This window comes from Bos mutus, chromosome 27 (genome assembly GCF_027580195.1).
Source record: "Bos mutus isolate GX-2022 chromosome 27, NWIPB_WYAK_1.1, whole genome shotgun sequence".
In the NCBI taxonomy this organism is placed as follows: domain Eukaryota; kingdom Metazoa; phylum Chordata; class Mammalia; order Artiodactyla; family Bovidae; genus Bos; species Bos mutus.
The window spans coordinates 7,284,914-7,301,131 of NC_091643.1; the positions used below are offsets into that span (position 1 = coordinate 7,284,914).

The following is a 16,218-nucleotide window of genomic DNA, read 5'->3' on the forward strand; positions in this document are numbered from 1 at the left end:
TCAGAAGGAACGTGGCCATAGCACCCAAATCCCTGAGGCCCTGCCGGCCAGGCATTTGTCCTCTGGTTTCTGGGTCAGAGGTGAGTGACCACGAGGAGCGGCCAGAGTGGTGGACAGTTCCTTGGGCATTGCGAGTTCAGGCAGCACGTGGACACTGCAGCCCAGGGTCGGTGGGAGTCACCTATATGCCCAGGAGTGGGGTTTCTGGGTCATATGGTAGCTTTAGTTTTTTAAGGAACCTCCATACTGTTTTCCAAAGTGGTTGCACCAACTTTGGTTCCCACCAGCAGTGTCGGTGGGTTTCCCTTCCTCCACACCCTCTCACCATTTATTATTTGTAATCTTTTTGATGATGGCTGTTCTGACCAGTGTGAGCTGATACCTTATTGTAGTTTTGATTTGCATTTCTGTAATAACTGGTGATGTTGAGCATCTCTTCATGTGCCTGTTGGCCACATGTATGTCTTCTTCAGAAAAACATCTGTTTAGGTTCTCTGCTCACATTTTGATTGGGTGTTTTTTGTTTTGTGTAGTTTTGGGTATTGAGCTATATGAGCTGTTTAATTTGGAAATTAAACCTCGTTGGTCACATTGTTTGCAAATATTTTCTCCCGATCCATAGGTTGTCTTTTCATTTTGTTGATGGTTTTCCTTTGCTGTGCAAAAGCTTCTAAGTTTGATTAGGTCCCATTTGTTTATTTTTGCTTTTCTTTCTTTTGCCTTGGGAGACCGAGCTAGGAAAATAGTTAGGATTTATGTCAGAGGGTGTTTTGCCTGTGCTCTCTGCTGGGAGTTTTGTGGTTCATGTCTGACAGCTGTGGAATCTTGGTTGGTCCCTCAGACCAAAAACATGGAATTAATCCTTTTGAGCACTTGTCTGTGAGTTCAGACTCATCGCCTCTGTTTTATCAAAGAGGAAACTCTGACTGGAGAAATAAAGTGCCGTGAACACTGGGATTTTCATACAGCTTTCTGGAGTTATGCCACACAGGCCCTCCACGTAAACCTCTTCACCGGGCATCTGGGGCCTGTGCCAGGCGGGCACCCGCTCCCCTTGTGACCTCAGCCCACGACCAGTCGGCTTCTCAAGCCTCGTCAGCTCTGGCAGAGACCCCGGTTCCGCGTGGCCCCTCTCCAGTTCCCATCCCTGGGCTTTGGTCACGGTGTTCCTCCTGTCCAGCACCAAACCCACTCTGTTCTCTGTCTAAATTCCATACCCAGCCTCCCCAGCTGAACGCCAGGAACGTCTTATTTCTTCTCTGTCCTTTCGAAGCTCCCTGCCTTCTCTGAGTCCTCGTTGGACGTAATCTCGCCTGGTCACAGAGTATGCCCCCTGCCTACCCGACCCCATCGCTAGCACTTTAACACCCCTCCTCAACCAGGTGGCTCAGATGGTAAAGCATCTGCCTGCAATGCAGGAGACCCAGATTTGATCCCTGGCTTGGGAAGATCCCCTGGAGAAGGGCATGGCAACCCACTCCAATATTCTTGCCTGGAGAATCCCATGGACAGAGGAGCCTGGCAGGTCCAAGGGGTCCCAAGAGTCGGACACAGCTGAGTGACTAACATCGTCATTGTCTCAGTCGTGCTATTTTCGTAATTAACTGGTGGTCCAGCGCCTGCCTCCTTTAGCTGAAACCTGAGTCCCTGAGAGCTGGGACTGTCTGTCTTGTTTGCAAGTGTCTGCAGCACGTCCACCTCAGGGCCTGGCACGAAGTAGACAGGTGGTGAAGTTCATCAAGTCGGTGACCAGCCGCTCTGTCCTCCTCTCCCAGGCCCTGGTGACCTGCAGGAGAGTGTCTCACCCCGTGCACCCCGCAGCACCCAGCTCTGCACCCCGCCAGCCTTAGGGACACCATGGGAACGTCGTGGGAGACAGCCCTCCCTGTCTTGGCATGCAGCCAGGGGCGCCAGGCCCACACTCCCTTTACTAGAATGACCCCCTCGCTGGGTTTGGGGAACTTTGTGGACCCCCGAGGACCCCAGTATCTTTGCCCCAAAGGAGAAGGGCCATCAGAGCAGAGACTCCTGTCAGGGCTGCTATCTGACACGTCCAATAACCCCCTCCCTCCTTGCCCCAGAGCCGCCGTCTCTTTACGCCTCCCCCACCATCTTAGAGATACGGGGGCACTGTCCCTCCCCTTTGTTCTCAGCCCCTCCTGTGTTTGTAGGGTTTCTGGATTCCTCTCCCCTGGAGCATGTCCTCCCCCAACAGGAGTTAAGGCCCCCGCGTGCCCTGCGTTACACTCTCAGACACGGTTTGGGGGCAGCATGTGTTGCTGTCCCAAGAGGGGCTGCAGGGACCCTGGTTCTCGGCCGCGCCATCTCCAGCCACCTTCCTCCTGCTGCCAGAACTGTTGACAGAGGGTTGTTAGGTGAAGACGGAGAGGTGGACACAGTGGGAACATTCTTAGCTGCCCCAGAGCGGGCAGTATGGGGACTTTGTGAGGGATGCCAGCATCGCATGGTGAAGGAACCTGTGTGTATCTCCTCAATGAGCCACAGCTGACCTGGCCTCCCCAGCCAGGGCCCACCCAGGACTGACCTTCCCTCATACCTGTGTCCACCTGTGAGCACAGACTGACTCCTCTTCCCTGCCCCCTCAATATCCTTCAGACTTAGGACTGCCCGCCCCCCGACTTCTCCAGGGGATGACCACTGTCCCGGGTGTCAGGAAGCCTGATGTGCCCATTTGAGGAACAGGAATTAGAAGGTAAACACAGCCCCTGCGATCAGCAGGGAACAGCGTTATTCTAGGAGCTTCCCCATGTCTCACTCCGGGCGTGTCGTCTCTCACAGCTGGTGTGAGTCTCTCAGCTGCCACGGCCGTCAACAACACAGAGGAGTGGTTGTACCCGCCTCTGCTGAGCACGTCGTGTGTCAGACACCCCGGGGACCTGCCCCACGGCTGCCTCCCACCACGGCTGTCCTCCGGAGCAGACGTTAGCGTTCCCATTGTGTGGACAAGAAACTGAGGCTTAGGGAGATTAAATGATTTGTCCAAGTCATACAGCTAAATAACAGGGCTAGGGTTTAAAGCAAAGCTGGTCTGACTCTAAAACGCATGCCTTGGACCCAGCAGTGAGTCCTAGGAATATGGTGGACGCGCCATGCCCTAGAACAGCTGGGTTGCAGGGAGATTCTTAGGCTTCAGAGGTTCAGGGGTCTGATGTTGGCTCTGTTACCCTAGAGATAACGCAGACAGTGGTCTTCCCATCTTGGGTCTTGACTTATAAAAAAGGCACGTGCAGAACCCACACTCATCATGCTTTGAAACAGACATTCCAGCCACCGCCCTGGAAGGGGCTGCTTGCTCAGAGCATGTTGGACGTGCTTCGCTTCATCTGATCTTTAAATACTTGAACGGGGGAAAACCTCCTAACCCACGGCTGAAGATACTTGTTCAAACCAGATCCTTGTTTTGCTTGCAGACAACGGCAGATCCGTTCACTGGAAGCTGGGAGCCGACAATGAGGTCTGGGTCTGGGTGATGGGTGAACATCACCTGGACAAACCCTACGACGTGATCTGTGATGAGATCCTCGCGGAGAGGGCGAGACTGAAGGCTGAGCAGGAGACACCGGAGCTCAGGTGTGGACCCGCGGGGCCGGGGGGTCCCAGCCAGGCCCAGGGGCCGCCGTGCTTCTTGGCTGATAGAGCCTGCGGGAGGGCCGGGTGGGCCTCGAGGGCACGCGGTGGCATCCAGTTTCTGGAAAGTTCTTCCTTTCAATTCCGGGGAACCCCCTTTACTCACGAGGCCACCACGTTGGCTGTTCTGCATCCCCCCGGGACGCCGTGGATGTGGTTCCCCAGTGACCCTGGGCTTCCCTAACGTTGAGCAAGAGCAGCACAGTCGTGGGAGTGAGTGCGGCTCCGCGACCCCCTCGGGCTGCAGGCTCCCGGGCGGCCGCTGAGGAGAGCAGTCCCCAGGGGGTCTGTCCATGTTGGGTGCTCAGGGACGGTCCGGGAGCTTGCAGTCCAGGAGGAGATACAGGCGGCCACGCGGGCTGTGTGTGTGCTGTGACTCGGGCCAGCCTGGGGGCTCCCATCCTGATCCCAGGGGGAGAACCTGGAAAGGTAAGTGGTTTTCCAGCTGCAGGAGGTCAGGTGGGAGAAGGCAGGCAGGAGGTCATCAGGACCCCTCGATAAAGTGTATGGTGAATCCTTCTGCGTGTTTGGGGTGCATGTGGGTGATGGGGGTGGTGCTCTCTCATGCCTTGAAGGCCAGATTTAGGACTCTGGATCTCATTCTGTGGACAGTGAGGAGGTGCTGAGTGAGGAAGTGACATAATCACTGCAGACACAGGGAGGTCACGGGTGGCAGACACGGGGCAGGGCATGGGTCACCTCTGCCGGGTGCTAGGGTGGCTTCTGGGCCCCCCGCCCCTGAGTGTGGGCAGCCCTGCATGAGAGGAGAAACGGGAGCAGACAGGGGGCCTCTGTCCTGTGCCTCAGGGCTGTGACTTCACAGCCGTAGGTGGGCACACAGGGAAAAAAAAAAAAAGGGACTCTGTGCTGCTGAGGATGCGAAGGCTGTCTGCTCTATTCCCGAACAGAAGGAAGGCTGTTCAGCTTCTCATGCGGGAGCCGGGCAGGCCTGGATTCCAGTCCTGGCCACTGCCAGGCCTTGGATGCGGGATAACGGTTATCCTGAGCCTCTTACAGCAAAGCCAGGGTAACCACACCCTGCCCCCAGGGCTGCTGTGAGGACTTGGTTAATGTCTTTAAATACTTCGCAAGGGCTCAGCCTGGCATCAACACCGTTCACGTTGTTTGAACGTAGACATCCACTTGGGGGAAAGCTGTCTTTACTGCAGGACGTGTTTTGATAATTCCACGTTTGTTTCTCCTCAGAAAAGCTCAGCCTGGAGAGCTCAGCAGCAGCTCGAAATCAAAGCTGCCATCCTCCGAGGGGCGGGCGCCCGGTGCCGGGGAGACCGGGAATGTGGGCGACAAGGTGGCAGAGGCGGGGACGCCGGGCCGAGGCTGTGGGCCGGCTGCACCCCTCGCAGAGCAGAAAGCGCCCGTGAGTCATGTCTCTAAACCATGCGGAACTTCCCGACAGGGAGACAGAGGTGTCGGGGCCCCGGGGCATCGGGATCCTAAAGGGGCTTTTCTGGAAAAGGTTCCTCCTGCCTTGAAGGCCCTGCGGTTATTCCTTAGGGGGATGGACTCACCTGCTTCCTCACAAACAACATAGAGCCCCCTTTTTCATGGGAGAAGTTGTGAGGAGAGAACTCTAAACAGAAAACTGTGCATTGTTAAGACATCCCCAGGGTTATTATTTTCCTGTTACATTTTTCTGTAATGGGTCGGCAGGGTCTTTCTCGAAGGGCTGGCTGGTGGACGGCAGAGCTCCTGGTCCCGTGGCCTCCGGGACTGGCGTGCGCACACCGCGGCCAGCTCCCCTCACCAGGGCGGGCAGGGCCAGGTCTGGCGGTTAAAGCTGCGGTTTGCTGGGCCTGGAACACCGGCTCCTCCGGGATCTAGACTGTGTCCTCATGAGTCCCCCCCACTTCACCCCAATGATGGAGTGAAGGGTGGATGGGGCCAGACAGGGAGGGTCTTGTGGGTGACCTGTTGTGCAAGAATGGTTGGCAGTTGTCAATGATTTCTGAGCAAGGGGCTGACCTGAGCCCTTTTGAGGACGAAGCGTCAGGGCCCGTTGGTTTCATAGGGTCTGCCTGGTTTGTGGAACAGCCGTTGGCCTCCACACAACAAGAGCTCTGTCCTCGGAGCTAGAATGAATTCTCTGAGGTGTCAGGTCATTTACAAGAGCTCAAACGCAATTTGCTTCTGGGATTGTGGTTTGGAAGAATAATAAAACTAGATGATGAAGTTATTTCTTCTGCCAAGAACTTAATTACCCGGAGAGCTAGCAGGGATTTGCAGCGGCCTGGCTTCTGTGAGGGCTCCGGCCCTCTGGTTCTGGGTGTGCTCTTTACTTCTTGGAGGATGTTGAGCGGGGCTGGGGGGTACATGGAGGAGAAGACCCCAAGATGGATTGATTTACTCGTTCAATGAACAAGTACCGTTATGTACCAGGACTGAGATTACACCATAGGAGTAAAAATGGGATCACTGCCGTTGTGGACTTCATAACTGAGGAAGCAAGAGAGACTTCACATAAAGTGTCATTTCAAGCGGAAGCAGTGGTCCAGGGACCGGGGTGTGTTTCTGTGCTCTTAGACTGGGGACGTGAGCATCACTGGGGGTGGGGGTGGGGTGGGGAGGACAGAATGGCTCTACAGGGGACTCAGAGCTGGAGGTGACTGCACAGGGTGCCTGGGGCTGGAGGTTCCAGCAGAGAGACCGCTGGGCAGGGCTGTGTGGCTGGGGTGGCTGGCGTGCAGAGGCAGGGATGGAGTGAAGGATGGGTGGGGCCAGACGGGGAGGGTCTTGGGGGCGACCTGTTGTGCAAGAAGAGTTGCCAGTTGTCAGTGATTTCTGAGCAAGGGGCTGACCTGAGCAGATTTGTTTTCAGAGGAACTGACCATTCTTGCATCAGAGTAGGTCTTGCATTCTTGCATCAGATAGAGGTCTCTAGCACAGGTTTCCAAGCTTGGACGCCTAGGGGAATGAGGGTGTCATCAGCATAAACAGGAACCAAATGCTGGAGGAGTTGCTGGTTTGTTTGTTTGTTTTTTTAATGAAGGATAATTGCTTTACCATCTTGTGCTGGTTTCTGCCATACGTCAGAATGCATTAGCCATAAAGACTAGTCTGAGTCTGGTTTAGAAACATCAAGGATTTCTCATGCTCCTTGAGGTGGAGATGTAAGTTAATTTTATATGTGTGCTTAGTTGCTAAGTCGTGTCTGACTCTTTGCAACCCGTGGACTGTAAGCCCATCAGGCTCCTCTGTCCATGGGATTCTCCAAGCAGAAATACTGGAGTGGGTTGCCATTTCTTTCTCCAGCATATCTTCCCCACCCAGGGATTGAACCCCGATCTCCTGCATTGCAGGTGGATTCCTTACCGTCTGAGCTGCCAGGGAAGCTGATTTTATATAAAAGAATAAAATACACACATTTTGATTTAGAGTTTGCAAAGCTTTTTCTCGTGGAATTATTTCATTTTACGACATGAGTATGATTTCTGTGTGCACATCCACAGACTAATGCCCGAAGAGACTAATCTGCCCCTGAATCTCTGAAAGTCCTCGTTTTCCTATATCTGACTTAACTCCCACTCCCATCATAATTCCAATGTACAGATTCGTTGTCTTCTCCAGATCTGCTCCTTGGGAAAGAACTCTGGTGAGAAGCTGAGACAATGCATGTTTCCAAAATGCAGTCCAGACTTTCGCTGTAAAGATTTCCGTGTTGCAGCCATAACTTAACCATTGTTGTTCAGTCACTAAGTCGTGTCTGACTCTTTGTGATCCCATGAACTGCATCACACCAGGCTTCCCTGTCCTTCACTGTCTCCCAGAGTTCTCTTAGATTCATGTCCATTGAGTGAGTGTTGCTATTTAACCATCTCATCCTCTCCCACTCTCTTCTCCTTTTGCCCCAGTCTTTCCCAGAATCAGGGTCTTTTCCAGTGAGTTGGCTCTTTGCATCAGGTGGCCAAATTATTGGAGCTTCAGCCTCAGTCCTTCCAGTGAATATTCGGGGTTGATTTCCTTTAGGATTGACTTATTTGATCTTGCAATCTAAGGGACTCTGAAGAGTCTTCTCCAGCACCACAATTTGAAAGCATCAGTTCTTTGGTGCTCAGCTTTTTTTGTGGTTCAGCTTTCACATCTGTACATGACTTCTGGAAAAACCATAGCTCTGACTACAGGAACCTTTGTTGGCAAAGTTATGTCCTGCTTTTTAATATACCGTCTAGGTTTCTCATAGCTTTTCTTCTAAGGAACAATCATCTTTTAATTTCATGGCTGCAGTCCCTGTCTGCAGTGACTTTGGAGCCCAAGAAAATATATAAATTTAACCATAGTATCTACCAATAAAAGGATATGGTCATGTCTTTAAAATTTCATTGTCTACACAAGGCCTAAAATTTATTATGAAAAGAAAAACTATCAAGCATTTTTATTGAAGTTTGTGATCATAATGCTTATCTGAATAACCATGGGAGGATTTAAAGAACAGTCGATTTTCCAGAATCATAAAAAGCTCCAATCTTTGGCCACCTGGGTGAGAAGAGCTGACTCATTGGGAAAGACCCTGATGCTGGGAAAGACTGAAGACAGCAGAAGAAGGGACCACAGAGGATGAGATGGTTGGATGGCATCACCGACTCAATGGACAAGAATCTGAGCAAACTCCGGGAGACAGTGGAGGACAGGGAAGCCTGGTGTGCTGCAGTCCGTGAAGTCACAAAGAGTCGGACACAACTTAGCGACTGAACAACAGGAGTGGACTGGGTTTCTGCATTTGTACCAGCTGGTGCCTTTTCAGCTCTGCCTGATTGTCTTATGAAAGTATGGAGGTGGGACACATTGTGATAGACATATAGTCTGGGGCCCCTTTGGGCCTGTGTAGGACTCAGGGCAAATCCCACTGTTAATCCTTCGTTATCCACTCTCTTTGAAAATGAAAGTGTTAGTTGCTCAGTTGTGTCCAGCTCTTTTCGAACCCATGGACTGTAGCCCGCCAGGCTCCTCTGTCCATGGGATTCTTGCAGCAAGAATACTGGAGTAGATTGCTATTTCCTCCTCCAGAGGAATCTTCGAAATCCAGGGATCGAACCTGAGTCTCCTGCATTGCAGGTGGGTTCTTTACCTTCTAAGCCACCAGAGAAACCCCATCTGCTCTCTTTACCCACTAATATTTTGAATAAGATGAAATCACCTTAAGAGGATGCCAAGAGGCGAAAGCAGAACATCCTAAGGGTGTAGCCAGGAGCCCGGGATATTCTTCGGTGAAAAGACAGGTTTGCTTTTGTGCTGGTAGCTGGGACAGTCGTGGCTGGGGCCAGGAATTTGACCCTTTACGTGCAGGTGTCCCTGGACAGCTGCCGGAGGACTTGGTTTCAGGATCCCACTCCATCCTCAGAGCTGCCGTCTGGGATGTAAAACCAGGTGTGTTCTTGGAGTGGAAGGGGCTGGCCCGTGGCTGGGTGGGGCCTGTGTTAGAGGCGGGGCCAGGCCCTCTCTTCTGCTGGGGAGGAACCAGCTGCACCCTCACCATCACACCCTGGGGATTCAAGATTTTGCTTTTTTCCCTCCTAAAGCAGGAATGCTTTAGATCCAGATGTTGCTGGCTTTCAAATTAAACAGTAGACTTTCTTCTGTAAGAAAACAGGGAGAAAGAGAGAGGGGAGGGAGTGAGCAGGGAGTGGAGAGGGGATCGAGGCGGCATCCCCACAGCTTACATCCCAGCCCTGCTGCTGCCTCAGCCAGACTGCTTAGTGTCTGCCCTGCGCCTGGCAGCGCTGAGTCTGTGTGACCCGGCTTCTCCCGAGGGCCGGCAGACAAATCTCAGAACCTCTTGGAGCCTCTGTCTTCTCCTCTGTAAAAACTGGAGATTAAAAATTGTTGTTGTTCAGTTGCTAAGTTGTGACCAACTCTTTGGCGACTCTGTGGACTGTAGCCCGCCGGGCTCCTCCGTCCATGGGATTCTCCAGGCAAGAATACTGGGCTGGGTTGCCATTTCTTCCTCCAGGGGATCTTCCCAACCCAGGGATCGAACTCACGTCTCCTGCATTGGCAGGCAGATTCTTTACCACTGAGCCACCAGGGAAGCCCCAGGAATTAAAAACACCTGCCTTTTTTTGAGCCCCAGAAATTAAAAGCATACCTTTCCTTCCCTGGTGGCTCAGCTGGTAAAGAATCCACCTTCAGTGTGGGAGACCTGGGTTCGATTCCTGAGTTGGGAAGATCCCCTGGAGGATGGAAAGGCTACCCACTCCAGTATTCTGGCCTGGAGAATTCCATGGGCTGTATAGTCCGTGGGGTCGCAAAGAGTCGGACACAACTGAGCGTCTTTGACTTTCACTGCCCACCACACCCTGAAGGTGGAGGGCTCAGCAGTACTGGCCTGCCCTCCGTTTTCCAAACCCCTGGGCCAGATGCGTTTTAGATTCCAGATTTTTTCAGACTTTATAAAAGAAATGCTGTGTCTATACAGTGTAATGTGTAGTATCCCCAGTAGGGCTTGCTGCTGCTGCTGCTAAGTCGCTTCAGTCGTGTCTGACTCTGTGCGACCCCAGAGACGGCAGCCCACCAGGCTCCCCCGTCCCTGGGATTCTCCAGGCAAGAACACTGGAGTGGGTTGCCATTTCCTTCTCCAGTGCATGAAAGTGAAAAGTGTAAGTGAAGTCACTCAGTCGTGTCCGACTCTTAGTGACCCCATGGACTGCAGCCCACCAGGCTCCTCCGTCAAGAGTACTGGAGTGGGGTGCCATCGCCTTCTCCGCCAGCAGGGCTTAGTTACACTCTGATCAGTGATGGTAAATACTGTAAACGGCCTCATGGTAGTCCAAGTCACATTTTCTCCTGAGGATAAGTTGCATACATTCAGAACTGGTTGGATTTCATTATTGTTCCAAAGGGGTTGTGGACTTGGAGGAGACTTTTGTGCTGTGGAAGCATAATGAGAGCAAACACGGTAAATGACCCAGAAGACCGGCGCTTTCATCCTCACTCTGTGTCTGCAGGATTCTGTTTTTCCTTATCTGTGAAGTGAGAGGCTTCTTCCCCCCAGTATTTGAAAAATATAACTTTTTAATGAAAACGTATCCAAATCACTGGTGGCTCAGATGGTAAAGTGTCTGCTTGCAATGCGGGAGATCCAGGTTCGATCCCTGGGTTGGGAGGATCCCCTGGAGAAGGAAATGGCAACCCAGTCCTGTGTTCTTGCCTGGTAAATTCCATGGACAGAGGAGCCTGGTAGGCTACAGTCCACGGGGTCACAAAGAGTCAGACATGTAGTATTTATCTTTGTTAGCAATGATTTTTTTTTAACTATAGGAGCATGTGTTAATCATCCAAAAGCTATCTATCCATTTATCCATCCATCTGACCTGCCTCCCTACCTATTCACCCATTTATAAATCTATATAAACTAATATACATTTGTATTGACCAGTTATTTAATAGCATCACATAGTACATTTTATAATGACTGACTAGTCTACTTCGGATATTTTGGGTGTAAATACAGATGTTTACGTTTGATTTTTATGAAATCAAGTTCACCCATAACAAATTTCCTTTTAGAAAATTACCTCATTGCTACAAATTTACAAATTTAAAGATTACAAGTAAATTTAAAAATTAAGACCCTGAAAATTTTTTTTAAATGCACAAGAATGGATTAGAACATGAGATGTTTTTGGAAATGCTTACCCTCTGAGGGATCCTCTGGAGGAGGAGCTGGCACCCGACTCCAGTATTCTTGCCCAGAGAATCCTATGGACAGAGGAGCCTGGCGGGCTACAGTCCATGGGGTGGCAAAGAGTTGGACACAAGTGACTGTCTGGGCACACTCTGAGGGAAAAATATGCAGATCCAATTGAGAGGCGTTTAAATGGTCTGTCGCCACGGAGCACAAGACTGCTCCTACGCCTGCACCTGCACAGACATCACTAATGGATCACAGCTCTCCTCCCCAGAGCCAGGACCCCTTCCTCTTTTGTGCCCTGTCCGCACAGACATCACTAATGGATCACAGCTCTCCTCCCCAGAGCCAGGACCCCTTCCTCTTTTGTGCCCTGTCCGCACAGACATCACTAATGGATCACAGCTCTCCTCCCCAGAGCCAGGACCCCTTCCTCTTTTGTGCCCTGTCCGCACAGACATCACTAATGGATCACAGCTCTCCTCCCCAGAGCCAGGGCCCCTTCCTCTTTTGTGCCCTGTCCGCACAGACATCACTAATGGATCACAGCTCTCCTCCCCGCAGCCAGGGCCCCTTCATCCTTGTGCCCTGTCCGCAGATGCTCTGTTTGCAAAAAGGAATCCACAGAGTTTCCTTCTAGCTCTAAATACTCATGATCCTAAACAACTCTCGTGCCTGTGTGGCCTGAATGTGACTATCTTCTCAGGTCTCTGCAGCTGTTACAGAGGGTTTCTATGCAGTTTCACTGGGTAAATCATGTCACCAGGACTGGATGTTCACATCTGAGTGGGAATTGGGCAGGGATGTGAGGTCCAGACCCAGCAGTAGAGGGTGAGGTTAACCCGGCCTCCTGTCTGGAAATAAAGTACAAATTACGTGCTCCCTAGTCAACTGGCTGTCGTATTCTGAGCTTTTCCCCACAGCCCTCCACCTCCAGACTCAAACCCGTATCTCTTGGCCTACCTGGGCCTAGTTAATCTCCTTACATATAAAAAATGTAGAGACCTGTACCCTTCCTTTCATGGAACCAGAGCAGTGAACAGCCCAATCTTTAGGTCTACAACTGGACTGTTCTGTACCAATGAAACAGTGCTTTATTTTATATCTTCATCCGCAAACGGCTTTATCCAAGGAGGTGTCTTCTAGAACAATGAAAGGTTTGCCTCAGTTCTGAGGGTGGAGACTGTCTGCTTCACCCTTATATTTGGTGGTGGTGGTTTAGTCGCTGAGTCGTGTCCGACTCTTGGGACCCCATGGACAGAGGAGCCTGGCAGGCTACAGTCCATGGGATTCTCCCGGCAAGAGTACTGGAGTGGGTTGCCATTTCCTTCTCCAGGAGATCTTCCAGACCCAGGAATCGAACCTGGGTCTCCTACATTGCAAGCAGATCCTTTACCAACTGAGCCACCAGGGAAACAAGAAGCATATGTGGGGGATTTGAGAAGAGTTGTTTAATCTCTGCTTCAGGATTTAGAAAACTTGGAGTCCAGTATCTCTATCACTCAAGATAATCTTTTTAAAAACATTTTTTAAGAATATATTTATGTAAACTTAAATTTTTCATTTTAATAAATGGATGGCCAAAAGTAAGACTGGCTGATTAAGTACCAGATTTCTTGAAACTGTAGAGCTGACACAGTAGAAGATTGCTGGTCTGAGAATGGGCCCCCTTTGAAGCAGCTCTGTCCCTCTAGCGGAATCAGTTCCCGCCATAAAATAGGGATTAAATTAGCAATATTGTTTCTTTACAAAAGAAGCTGAAAAAAATGTATGCAGATGCTTTCCTAGTCTTATCTCATGGAAGCAGCAAGAATTGTCCCCTGAAGTCCTTCAGTTATAAGATGCTGCTCTCACCACAAGCACAGCTGTGGTCCTTGTCATTTTTCAGAGGAGAGGGTGGAGGCAGGCAGAGGCTGTGTGGCTTGCTCAGTTGAGGAGGAGGCAGAAAGGATGCCTATATCAGGGCTGACTGCCTGGCATGTATTCGAAAGCTGTTGCCTTCGGCAGAATACCTGCCCTCCCCTTGTTCTTGGCAGTGGTGACAGCACTTGGGAGACTCAGACTGATGGTCTGCTTAACATTTAGTGAGAGTGTTGTGGTTCTCGGTGGAGGACAGCAAACGCTCCAGCATTGCTCAGAGTCTGTCGCTGAGCGGGAGGTGATGATAAATATCAGAACTTAGCTGTCACCCAGCCAGGTTCTGAGACAGGCAGGTTGGGAAGCAGAGGCCGTTCTCAGGCAGAGACAAGTCTGATGGGGACTTAATTGGAGCCCGAGAAAATGGCAGGAGAAGTACTGTGTGAACAGGTACCCTCCCCGGGGGAGTTTAGGTAGAACCAGGAGCACCCCTCTGCTGAGCAGAGAGACCCTTAGGGACCCCCTGTGTTGACAGCTTCCCATCCCCCCGAAGCAGTCAATGTGTAACCCCTTCCTGCGGGAGAATATGGGAGGGAACAGGACAGGTCTGAATGTGGTCGGGAGAGGGGTGGCTGGGGCGCTAATTCAAAGATAAGCCCTTGTGTGTGTCTGCGTCGGGTGATTTGTAGGCTGGGGACTGACTCTCCATCAGTAGACTGACTGTCCTTGCCCCAGAGAGGACCTCGAATAAAGCTATCTGCTCACTTATAGATTTTATTTCCAGAGAATTACTTGTTTTTACAGAAATGGCCTTCAAAGTGGACTATATTGCAAAACAGGAGATTGTAAAAAAATTAAAACAAACATCTGGAATTCAAAGCATTCCAAAAAAACAGAAAAAGATCTTGAAGCTAGCATATTATAAAAATCCTTGAGCAGGACTCTTCCCTGTCATATGTTGTATCTTCTTTAACCACATGGAGCTGGAGATGAGACTGCTTGCCTTTCCACTCCTAGTATGCGCACGCACGCACGCACACGCACACACACACACACACACACACCCCTCCCACACTGCCCAAGATTCTGGTACCTGCTTTTGCACCTGTCATTTCAGTAAAGCAACCGATGAAAAAAACATGCCTCTAAAATGTGCGCTTTGATTGTAAAGTTGGCCTTGAAAGGTGTGGCGTCCAGTTGTGTTTTGAGGTGTTACTCTGGCTCGTAGGTGATGTTCCCTTCCGTAGGGCGCAGTGAAGCAGTACCTGTAAGATGATGTTCAGATGCGATGAAAGGCTTCCTCTCAGGTTTCCCTTCTTCCTTACCTCCCTCGTCCCTCCCAGAGCAAAGTTGTTAAGCTTGCTGTCTGCTCGCTCACCAGTAATTCTCTGAAGCTGGATTTCGGTTGCTTGTCTTCATAAAGGAGAGACTCAGAAACAAGGTGTTGCAATCATACCACTTGGACAGGATGGAAAAGAAAATGCTTGGTTTTCACTTTTGGACTCTTATCCATCTTGAGGCGCTGTTGTCTGGCACCCAAAGCTTGGGGTTCTCTGTGGCACAGGCTTTCTGTTGAGAGTGAAAAGTAGGACTTCCCTGGCCCAGTGGGAAAGAGTGCCCCTGCCAAGCAGGAGACATGGGTTCAATCCCTGACCTGGGAAGATACCACATATGGAGGAGCAACTAAGCCCAGGCACCACACCTACTGAGCCGGTGCCCTAGTGCCCAGGGGCCACAGCTGCTGAATCCCGCGTGCCCTAGAGCCTGGACTCTGAAATGAGAAGCCTCCATGGTGAGAAGCCCATATACTGCACCTGGAGAGTAGCCCCCACTCGCCGCAACTAGAGAAAAGCTTGTGCAGCCACGAAGACCCAGCACAGCCAAAAATAAATAAAATTATAAAAGAAGAATGAAAAGTAGTATTAGTGTAGGTCCCTTGGTGGCTTAACCTTGGCGGGTAGTATGCAGGTGGAGAGCCCACCTCCACCGAGGGGTAGGTGCCCTGTGCCAGGGCTTGGTGGAGCCCTTGCGGGACAGCTGGCTCTTGTCTGCAGACAGATGTGTTCCCAGCCCCCCAGAGGGACTAATAATGAGGAAACCACTGCAAACAGGAGGGGACATGTATTCCTGAAATGCACATGGAATTTTGAGGGTTGAGTTGGATGTGAACAAAACAGATAAAATTCCAAACCACTAACTATGTCCCTGATGTCTGTTCCCTCCTAGTCTACACGAAGGAAGCATTTCAGTATTATTTTTTTGTGAGAAAGTATTGAGTATTCCAAGTAAAAACAGTTGAGGAATTAACTGGGACCATTTTATTAACTCAAGAGTGGAGCCATAATCAGTTACACAGTTTCCCAAGCTGATTTCGTGTAAGTGTAATAGAATTTCGTGGTAGTTTGTAGAATAAAATTTTGTATAAGCTATACTCACAGAATCCTAAGCCCTTCAAAGTAGAAAGTGAAAATGTTAGTTGCCAAGTCATGTCCAACTCTTTGCAACCCCTGGACTGTAGCCAGCCAAGCTCTTTATCCTTGGGATTTTCCAGGCAAGAATACTGGAGTAGGTGGGGAATGGCAATTCCCTTCTCCAGGGGATCTTCCTGACCCACAGATCGAACCCAGATCTCTTGCTTTGCAGGCAAATTCTTTACCATCTGAGCCATCAGAGAAGCCCCAAAAGCTCATTTAAGCTGTTGGAGTTTTAGAAGAAGTATGTTACATAAAGAACTTAATATAAAGTGAGTTACAAACGAGAACAGTTCTGGTGTTGAGAGTTGTACATTATGAAACTGGTGACACAGCTTCACGCTGGGCTGTGCCGGTGATGCCGGCATCAATTCGTTTATCCACCTCAGTGGGAGAGCGTGTGTTGGGGAGAAAGATGCAGACCCCGAGTCAGAGGACCTTTCTGGGGCTCAGTGTCCTGTTCTGAAAAGTGGAGGTGAAGTAGCTACAAATCACTGGGTTGGATGTGAGAATTAGATGAAATAACATAGAGAGGTGATTCGTAAAGTATGATATATGACAGAACTGCTATTGTCTATTATTATTATTTTTAAAAAATCA

At 50.5% G+C, this 16,218-nt stretch overlaps 1 protein-coding gene across 4 annotated transcripts in view; it reads left to right on the forward strand.

Annotated features, from left to right (window-relative positions):
• Positions 1–16,218, forward strand: part of SH2D4A (SH2 domain containing 4A) — a 74,382-nt gene that overhangs the window by 12,719 nt on the left and 45,445 nt on the right. For all 4 annotated transcript variants that reach the window (XR_011462887.1, XR_011462888.1, XM_070364308.1 and 1 more), the window contains 2 exons: positions 3,432–3,591; positions 4,855–5,026. Coding sequence is in view for 2 of the 4 variants with exons in the window: in XM_070364308.1 (XP_070220409.1) it covers positions 3,432–3,591; positions 4,855–5,026 (332 nt within the window). In the remaining 2 variants the exon portion in view is untranslated. The remainder of the gene's footprint in view (positions 1–3,431; positions 3,592–4,854; positions 5,027–16,218) is intronic.